The sequence below is a fragment of the Galeopterus variegatus genome, unplaced genomic scaffold (assembly GCF_000696425.1).
Source record: "Galeopterus variegatus unplaced genomic scaffold, G_variegatus-3.0.2 Scaffold1164, whole genome shotgun sequence".
Taxonomy (NCBI): Eukaryota; Metazoa; Chordata; class Mammalia; order Dermoptera; family Cynocephalidae; genus Galeopterus; species Galeopterus variegatus.
The window spans coordinates 436826-447334 of NW_007727275.1; the positions used below are offsets into that span (position 1 = coordinate 436826).

The 10509-nt window shown below is 38.5% G+C and overlaps 1 protein-coding gene across 1 annotated transcript in view; it reads right to left on the reverse strand.

Annotated features, from left to right (window-relative positions):
- Positions 1-10509, reverse strand: part of COL21A1 (collagen, type XXI, alpha 1) — a 110056-nt gene that overhangs the window by 76744 nt on the left and 22803 nt on the right. The window contains exon 9 of the mRNA XM_008575266.1: positions 4482-4544. Within this exon, the coding sequence (XP_008573488.1) occupies positions 4482-4544 (63 nt within the window). The remainder of the gene's footprint in view (positions 1-4481; positions 4545-10509) is intronic.

The window sequence follows — 10509 nt, forward strand, 5'->3', positions numbered from 1 at the left end:
ATAGCTTCAATGACCTGCTATAGCTTTTGGTTCAGTAACATATTTTTACTTCTCGAGTAACTAATAACGACAAAAAACAGAAATGAGCACCATAAAAACATAAACGTCTACAAAATCATAAACTGCTCCTATTATATGTTTCAACCTATGGCCTTCTTTAACAAATCAATGTCCTATCAGTATAATGCCTTTAGTAGTTGTACTACTCTGAATTACCTAGCAGGATATATAAATATTTCCCCTACTTCTCTTTTGTAATGATAAAACAGTAAAATAGTAACATGCTCAGATACTGAGAGAGAAATGAGAAAGAAATGGAAGGATTTGAAATAGCTCTTTAATTTTAGTGGAAGGTACTTTCCTTATGAAAATTAGTATTTCTCCAGAGTGGAATAATTTCCTATTTAAAGCTTCAGTTGACTTGGCCTTGTTATAACATGCGAAAGAGATTCAAATTGCTTACTGAGAGGGATTGCACAGAACCAAATCCAAACAAAGCAGAATTCCCTTCGAACAGTTCCATCCAAGTTTCCTTGGTCCAGATGGCTCCAAGAGCCAGCCACAGGCTCCACCCACACCTTCCCACCCCGCTGGGTGCTGGCCCCGGACACACACTAATGACCCTCAGCTGTTCTGGCTCCCAGGCTTGCTTTCTCTTCCCGCTTGGCCACCCAACCTCACATCTCCTGCAGAGGGGAGGAAACAGGGGGGAAAGGAGGCATTTCAGAAAAAGTCATACCTCTGGAAAAACAGGATTTGAGCTGATATATCATTTTCCTATTGCTGCTATAAGAGATTACCCCAAACATAGTGGCTTAAAACAACAAATTGATTATCTACAGTTCTGGAGGTCAGAAGTCTGAAATGGATCTCAGGGAGCTAAAATCTGGGTGTCAGCAGGACTGCATTCCTCCTGGTGGCTCTAGGTGAGAACAGTCCTTCCCTTTCCCAGCTTCTACAGGCTGCCCACGTTCCTTCACTCATGGTTACCTCACTCTGATCTGTGCTTCCATGATCGAAAATCCTTCTCTGACTGACACTCTTGCCTCCCTCTTATAAAGATCCTTGCGATTACATTGGGCCATCCAGATAATCTAGGATAATTTCCCCATCTCAAGATTCTTAAATTAATATATGCAAAGTCCCTCTTGCCATGTAAAGTAGCATATTCACAGGTCTTGGAGATTAGGATGTGGACATCTCTGGGAAAACCATTACTCTGCCTACCACAGTTGTTTTCTTTCTTTGATACTACTATTAGATACTAATAGGTATATTTATACATAAAATTATACACACATATATATTTACTGAATGAAATGAGGCAATAAGTCTATTGTAACTTAAATCAGAGTTATAGAGTAATATCCATGATTATTACATCAGGATAATAACAACTAATTTCCAGTACTTCATTCTTGAGAAGATTTTTTTTTTTTTAAAGTAAAAGCAAACTGAGAGCTGATAGCCTGGGGAAAGCCTGCTCAGCACTCACCTCCAAACACTTCCCAGGACTTTTCATCCCTGAAAACAACAAAGGCCTAAATAATTTAGCAGTGCTGTGAGCAAGCTCCATGTCATTATGAGGTACCAGCAGATGACACATCAGCCTGTGAAGTGTATCTACTTTGGAGATGATGGAGCACTGCAGCTGCCAGTCACAGAAACAGTAGGTCCCAGGAAAGGGGTCACCAGTCAGAGGAGGCTTACATTTGTAAAAATCATCTCACCCAGTATGATTAGGGCAGAACTCACACTGGACCTCAGGGAAGTATCTTCAGTGAGATTAAGGCACTGTAGTAAGGAAAGGCAACAAGGTCATAGTGAGAAAAGGATGTGTTATAGGAGAAATTACAAGGCAAATGTTGGCTTATAACAGGGGTTGAAGATAAATATGAAGGGGAGGGGGGGATGTTAGGTTTGGAGTCTTTTCATTCAATTCAATTCCAAAAGAAGTAGTCCAGTGATAATTTTCTCAGCCTCTACCTCCAAAATACACCACCTAGCTGTTTCTGTATTATTGGCTTGGCCTTCTATCTCATATGAAAAGTTAATGGCTCTTATCCAGGCCAGATTCTCCTCTTGTGACTGGAAACAATGCCCTCCCACCTATCCAGGAATTTTCTTCCTGCAAATATCCCCTGTCTCCCAGATCTTTGACTTTTTCCCCTTTTGCCTCATTTTCATCATCATAAAAACATGCCACAGTATCTCCCATCTTTTAAAAACCTGCTTTTATCCCACATGGTCCCCATTCTTCTGCTCCCCTTTATAAACGTTAGAAGAAGCATCTATTTCCCTGTCACCATTTCCTTATTTCCCACCCTCTCCTGAATCCATTTCAATCCAGCTTTTGTACCCACCCTCCCTGAAATCCTATTCATCAAGGTCCCCAATTACCCCCATATAGCAAATCCAACGGTATGGTCATAGGCCTCACTCTTTGCAATCTCTTGACAACAGTGACACAACCGATGGGATGCCACACTCCTGGTTTTCATCCTGCTTCACTGATCAGTCCTTTCCAATTTCCTTGGCTGGCTCCTCCTCCTCTTTTTTTCTCTGTAAAGGGCACTAAGCTCAGTCCACTGCCTCCCTATCTATTTATCTGTACTCACTCCCTAAGTGATCTCATCCACTCTTGGCTTTAGATACATCTACATGAAAATGAGTCCCAACCAGACACCTCCAACATGTTCCAAAATGCATTCTCTATTCCCCACTCCCCACAAAACTTACATCTCCCCCAGCCTTTTCCCAGAACAATTAATGGCACCACAATTCACCAGTTCCTCAAGCTAAAAATCCTTCAAGTCTTCTTTGATGATTCTCTTTCTTTCACACCCCACATCTAAACTTGTCAGCAATCCTGGTCAGCTTTACATTAATAAGTAATCCAGAATCTGTTTCGCCACATCACCCTAGTCCAAGCTACTCTTACCTCTCACTTAGAATCATGAAATAACCACCTGGGTCTCCCTTCTTCCACTTCTGCCCTCATATAATCTACTCTCCAGATAATATTTATCCTTCTAAATCATAAATCAGGTCGAGTACTTCCTTTCTCAAAATCCCTAACTGGATTGTCATCACACTCAGAATGAATCCCGGTGGGTGCACTGAGCAGTGTGCCCCGATCACCCAGCAGCACCTTGGCTCTCTGCAGCTCCAGTTGGCCACCACTTTGTTATCTCTTCAATCTCCCTTCTTTGATAATCTCCTTCTAGAGAGGCTCCCCTATTTATCCAACTCCTTCCCATGTAACACTACTGTACAAAGCATCAGTATATCACCACTTCTTCAAAAGTTGGCTGGTTTTTTGCAAGTAAATTTGTTGGCAAACCCTCCTCAGGGACTTATGCAACTCCTCTGTCTTGATGGTTTTGGTACTGATGATTTAACATCAAGCCCGTGGTTCTATTATTCCTTGAACATTATTGATTTGCAATACATATTAACCTTCCCACTCCTTCATGGTAAGAGTTAATGTCTTATGATAATAAAAGTCTCTTAGGAGATACTTTTGTTGGTGGCAACTACTATTTAACATTCATAATATTTAAAAATTCATGATATTTATATAAAAATTCATGATACTTATTTACTTTTATGAGCATACCGACAGGTGACTTACCTGTAAATATTTGCCTAAAATGCGTTTTATAAAGTTGACTTGCTTTATGTTCTCTTTAAATGTCCCTAAAATTCTCTCGAACCTTAGAGGATTTTTTTTTCAGTTCCATTCTAGGTATACTCCTGTGCACGTATTCTTAGAAAAATGACATCGTCTTTTAAAAAGATTCACTTGAAAAATTCCATAGACATGTAGGGAAAAGAGAAAGATTTCTAAACCCAGCCATTCATGATACTGATAACTCACTGGATGATATTTTTGTTGTAGCAAAGGTCTACACAATTTTTAAGTAAGAACTAAAAAGAGACTAGAACACTGATTCGATTGACCAAGCTGGCCTTAACATTCTCTTCAGCTTGACTAAATTTAGGCACGCCCCGACCTCCCTTTTCTTAGAGTATTTACTTTAAAGAACTTAAAATTATAAATTCTTTCTCTACCTCTTTGAGAGTAAGTCTTTTTAAAATTTCTTGCCAGTCTTACAGCCCAAGCATATCTTTCTCAAGTACCTGAGAGCCATCCCTTCCAGTCTCTCTGTCAGGGTAGAAATGTGATTTAGATGGACACCAATTAGCAAACACAGATGGCACAGTCACAGAGAAAAATATTTTCAAACTGAAGAATTGTCCATTGAGCAATCTTCCCATTAAAGTCCTCCAGTACTTTTCACTAGCTTACCCCGGTGCCCGAAAACCTTCCCTTTGTTTCAACAGAGTTGAGTTTAGTCTCTCTCCCCTAATTCAGTAGCATTGAATAAAGTCTTCCTTGACTGTTGAACTTTGCCCAGTGCAATTTTTACTTTGACTATAATCCCAGTACTGGAGATGACTAAGCTTTCAGTACTCACAGGCTTACCATCTTGACCAGGCTGTCCAGGGTAGCCAGGGTTCCCAGGCAGTCCAGGGTCACCCTAGACAGGAAAAAAAAAGAAAGAAAATTCTCAGTACAAAACAACTAACCACATTGGTGCAGTCAAGGCTCATTAAAGTTCAAAGTCAATTCCATTATTTGAGGCTTTCTGTATGCTAAAAGTAGAATTAGAAAAATTATATCATATTTTAAATGCCTACCTTAACAAATAAGGCTTTTTATTATATAAAACTTTCAATAATTTATTTCTGTGAGCACACCACATATAGCAAATGAAGTCCTTTTCACTGATGCAAAATGTCAATATTTATGGCAGGAGACATTTTCAGAATTTTTTTTTTTTTTTGTCCTTTTTGAGACCGGCCGCACCGCGCTCAGCCAGTGAGCGCTGTGAGCACACCAGTCATCCCTATATAGGATCCAAACCTGCGGTGGGAGCACTGCTGCGCTGCCAGCGCTACACTCTCCCGAGTGCGCCACGGGCTCGGCCCACAGTTTCAGAATTTTGAACAAACTATAATGTAGCATAGCAAATATGGTTTCCATTATAGCAATATTTGACTCACAAGTCTCTAGACTTAATTCTATTCTAAATGTTGCACCAAGATATCAATGTCCTTTTAATGCAATAATTCATCTCATAATTATTTATTTAAAAAATAGTCCACAGACTATGTGATTTCACATGTAGGATTCAACTTTGAAGCCGTATAACAATAATTTTTCTCAATCCTGTCAATGTGTGGCTCTGCCTGTATCTGCAATCTCAAATTTTAACACAATGTTAAAATTCTAAAATTTGAATATTTTCAGGAGAGCAAGGCCAAGGCCAAATGACTTTCTCCCAAAGCCCCTGGTCCTTGAGTATATAAAATATACTCAATGAAGAAATGACCTTTGCCCTCATAAGCTTGAGATCTTCAAAGAACACTGTTCCACATGACATGGCAATGAGCCCAGGCACATCCTATGGAACTCTACTATGTTGTCCAATAGTCAGTATCAACCTCTCGGATGGTCACCACCCATGAAAAAAAACAATAAAAGGAACACTTTTTGTGAGGCGAAGGTGTTTTATAATTTAATTTTAAGAAATACTTCAAAAACCAGTATCATATTCATCTATCCCTGAATCCACGAAGTCCACATGGTGCATTTTGCTGAAAAATATGAAGTCTTTGCCCTCAGTGTAAGTCCTGCATAGAGGCAACTGATTTCCATTCAATTTATTTTTATCAAGAAATAGTTCACACAGGACCCCAGTAATTAAGGGTACTTTTACAGTGCCAAGTTTGCTGGTTTGAAATAGTACTTCAAACTCCTGGCTAGGGAGGTTTGTTCCTGAAATGTAACAGGAAAAATGGAAAGAACCATGTGAACTCTATTAAGGAACCAATAAAGAAGGGATGGGCTGTTTACTCAGCAGCTACCCCTCAAGAGGCTTAGCACGAGGAAGGGCTGAGAAGAAGAGAAAGGTCATTTTTAAAAGAGATAAAGAGAAGAGCTGTAAATCCGGCGGGGGGCGGAATAATACTAGAACATGTAATGTCAATGTCTTGCTCTAGAGATATAATTTGTAATTCTAATCCAAGGACTTTCAGTGCTGGCTGTGTGTTAGAAAGCAACTTTCTGGGTCTCTAGGGAGTTTAAAATTCCTCTCTTATTTTGAGAGGGTCCACATTAATCTCCAGCCTCTCTGCCATCCTTCCTTACCCATGCCCAGACTGGACTCACTGCCTTTCAACAAATTGCATCTTTTCCTTCTCCCAGGAATAATTTTTTTCCTCCTTTTCCACCTAAGAGTCAATATAACAAAATTGCCTATCAGTGCACCTTCCTTGTTACTCCATTTTCTCCTGGTGTCTTTTTCTATTGAAATGCTATGGCAGCTCCTATATCACTGATTACTTATTCATAAGTAGTGTTTTCTCAAAGTCTCCCTTTGTTTAGTCTTCATTTATCATTTAGATTGAAGTTGAGGCTCCTTGAAAACAAGGTCTCTATTTTCTACTTTGCTTTTTTGCACAATGCTGGATATCAAATAGAGATTCAATAACTACTTTCCAACTGATTTATTTTAAACCAAATATGTCAATGACCCACTTACTTGCAGAATATTAATTATCAGCAAAACCTAGGATATCGAAAGAATCTGAGAGGGTTTAACCTCTACTATGATGAGGCTGAAATAAAGTTTTGGCCCAAGAAGAAAAGGGACTTGTGCTTTTATGCTGCACAAAATTATAAAACATACTCAATAATAATGTTTTAAATTAATCAAAATTAAGGTCCCAAGTGAAAACATCTCCCACAGATAAATCCAATGTGACTTCATAAGGACTATAACACTGGTCAACAGCCCCAAGCAAGAAAATAATCTCTTTTGCAAGTTCTATTATTGCTGTTAGATTTTACTGATTATTTTGACTACTGTCTTTACTGAATTACTTGCAAAAAACTCAGGTAGTTTTGATGTTGTTCCCATAAAATTGGAAAAATAAAGTAAAAGTCTAATTAAGCTGATTGGAGAGAAGGCCGATTAGAATAAAAATTTAATTTTATTATGGTAATAAAAGCTGACACCCAACATTTATTGATTGGTTATTATATGTTAAGCAATGCTCCAGCAGATTTACAAATATTAAGTTACTTAATCTTCATAATAATTCTATGAAGCAGGTATTTTTACTATTTCCATTTTTATTTTTTTATTTTTTTTGTCTTTTGTCTTTTTTCCGTGTCCGGCAACGGATCGCAACCCTCAGTGTTGCCCCCGTACCGGGCCGGGGACCGGCAACGGGATCGCAAGCCTCGGTGTTGCTCCCGTGCCTCGCTCAGCCAGTGAGCGGGAGCCGGTCTGTATATGGGATCCGAACCCTCGGACGGGAGCGCCGCCGCGCTTCCCAAGCAGCGCACTATCCAGTGCGCCACCGGGCCGGCCCACTATTTCCATTTTTTATAAAGGAAAACTGAGGCCCAGAGAGGCCCACGGTCATACAGCAGTGATACAGATGGGATTGAAACCCAGCCAGTTCAGCTCCAGAGTCCAAGCTCATAAACACTACTGTCATCCCACATTAAAATGCAAACACTGATCAGAACCAGACCTGGGGACTACAAGAAAATGTAACATGGAAAAAAATTTTCCAATTACATTAAATTAGACACACGACATATTATTGTACAACTGTGACTAAATTCCTAATCCACTTTATTCTAACTTAGTTGAAACATTTGCACATTTTGAATTTAAAAAAAAATATGTACTCAGCTAAAAAGCAATACTTATTTACGTTGAATTGAATTTGTGCCACAGAATTTTTGAGTTGTTGACAGGAGTGGAAATGTCATGAGCTAAGCTAAAACATCTCTGAATATGGCCTCTCGAGTAGTGTAAATATGAATAACTAAAGTAAGAAAACAGTTGTGCTTGCAAAAGTAAGCTAATATTTTAAGTTGTTCATCCAAGGAAAACGTCTTTGGAACTCCTCACCTGGGTCCAGATACCATGTTTTCAATCCCTGTTCTCAAAATCCTTATGCCTTCATGCACCCCTCTGGCTTCAACAGGAATATATGACCTATGATCTATTCCATTTTCCAAAATCAACCTCTTGCCTCTCTCAGAACCCAAACACCCACTCCTTGAGAAGGAATCTACTCAGTCTGGGAAAATTAACATAAAAATGTGAAGGCCCAGTGGCCCCTGAAATTTTCCAAAGGCTTTTGTGTTTTAGACAGAGGATAGTTCAAATGAATCTCTAATTGGTAGGATTATTTTATAGCTCAAATGAATCTCTAATTGGTAGGATTATTAGGGTGAAGCAAAGGGCATTGACAGGGATATGGCTGGAGAGAAAATGGTATTTCAGAGCAAAGAATTATTAAGAAACTGTGCCATCCTAAAACAGAAAAAAACAATGCTTTCTTTCCATTTCTGAACTCAAAAATCTAACATTTAAGGTTAGATTAAATGTGGGGAGTTTGTTCCCACAAATGTTGCTGTGGCTGCTGACATAGGGGAAGATGCTGTCATTTGCACATATGGGTCATTTGTAAGGGAGTTATTTGCAAATTGGGGATTGAGTGGATCTTTCATTCAGAATAGAGACATTCCATGTAGGTCAACTGGGGGAAGGGGTGAATCTTCTTTTTTCAATGATTTCATAATTCAACAAAAAAATTATTACTGTTAAGCAGTGTGCCAGACACTAGAATTCCAAAGGAGAATTTTCTTTTCATTAATCTTCATTGTGAACAAAAGAAGAATTCACATATAAAAATTATTCCAATAGATTCATTAATGTAATCAATCCCTATGTTTGACATTGGGGATAAAAAATGAATAAGCTATTCTTCAAAGGGTTCACAGTCCAGTGACAGATATGTTTTCCAATGTTTAATGAAGAGTTATAATGCCATGAAAAGACTAAGTGTAGGGTACCATAGTCATTTTGACCTGGTTTTGCAACAGAGTTGTCATATTTTTATGACAGAAATTTAGAGAGCTTTAGATGACTTTCTTTATCTTAGACCTACTCACTTACTCACCTATCAACATAATAATTTCTCTGTTTCAGTCTCATGACTCAAAACTCAGCTCCCGAACTCTATTTCTGGCTAATAGAAAGGTTAGATTTATTCTTCAGTGGTGACTCTGTTTGATAGACATCTGCAAAACTTTCCAAAAGCATCTAAAAAAAAATGGCCAAACAGTCTCAGTGAGATCTAAAGTGAAATTGTTTCATCCATTTTAGTTCAGCCTCTGTTGAACTAATTAAAACTCTATCAATTGTCAGAGCCAGAAATTCTTTAAAAGAAGTGCAACTCAGAGTGTTGCTAGGGATTCTGTTTTTTATACACAGGTCCCTGATCTGTGTCAGGAACCACCTCCAAGGGAAAAGAGCCCTGAAAGGATGGAAGAGTGTGTGTTCCTGTCCTCCTGCCAGGTTTTCTGAAGAAAATGGAAAGCAAATCAAGAAGGCATGCCAAATTGAAGATTGGTGGAAAACTGCAATTTCACTTAAAGTAGTAGGTGGCAATGGGGCTAGATTATGACTAAGAAAGGGGAATGAAAATGAGGAACACATGAAACTTGGAAATACAGTGTCAGAAATTAGAGGCTTCACCAGATAAGACAATGGGTATACTAAAAATTGGTGTAGAAACATAGGGGAATAAAAGCAGGTTATACAACAAGACACGTATTGAACCATGAATGAAGAATCAGAAAACTTCAAGGCTTCAGGTGCCTCCCCAAAAGTGAACAGCCACTTGTAGAACATGATAGTGGCCTGAACCTCACTGAGAGTCAGGAAAGCACTCTGGGCTTTGAGAGTTCAGACATCATGAGTCTCTGATTTTCATATTATTTCTCTTGCAGATAAAATCATTTTTATGTCTCACATTCCAAGCTGAATAAACCACATAAATACTTTCTTAAAAGAATCTGCTGGTAGGGTATACCAAGCTTTCTTACAAGGTATATTCTTTTAGGAGCATCTTATAGGTATTTCTCCTTTATGTTAAGACATCCTAAATAATATTAGGTCATTTTCACTAAAGAAGACTTGATTAACTTTCCTAAATGCACACCGAAAATAGTTTATAATTATAAATTGATTATACTATACTGCAGTCAAATTCCAAGCCAAAGAAAGATTTACTTTGTGTGTGTGTACGTGTGTGTGTGTGTGTGTGTTTTCTTTTTAACATTTATTGGTACATATTTGTGGGGTATAGTATGTTGCTTCAAAATATGCATATACTACACATTGATTCACCTAGGGTAGACAGCATAACTTTGTATCTGTTAATCCACCACTTTCCCTCCCCTCCAGGCCTCTGGTAACCATTATTCTCAGAGTCAGATAATTTTAGTACTAAAACAGACTTTAGAGGTCATCTACTCCAATTCTGTACTTGTACAAATGAGGAAATGGAAATCCCTAAAAGTTTGATGGCTGGTCAAAAGTCATATGGATAGGGCAAAGTACAACCAGAATC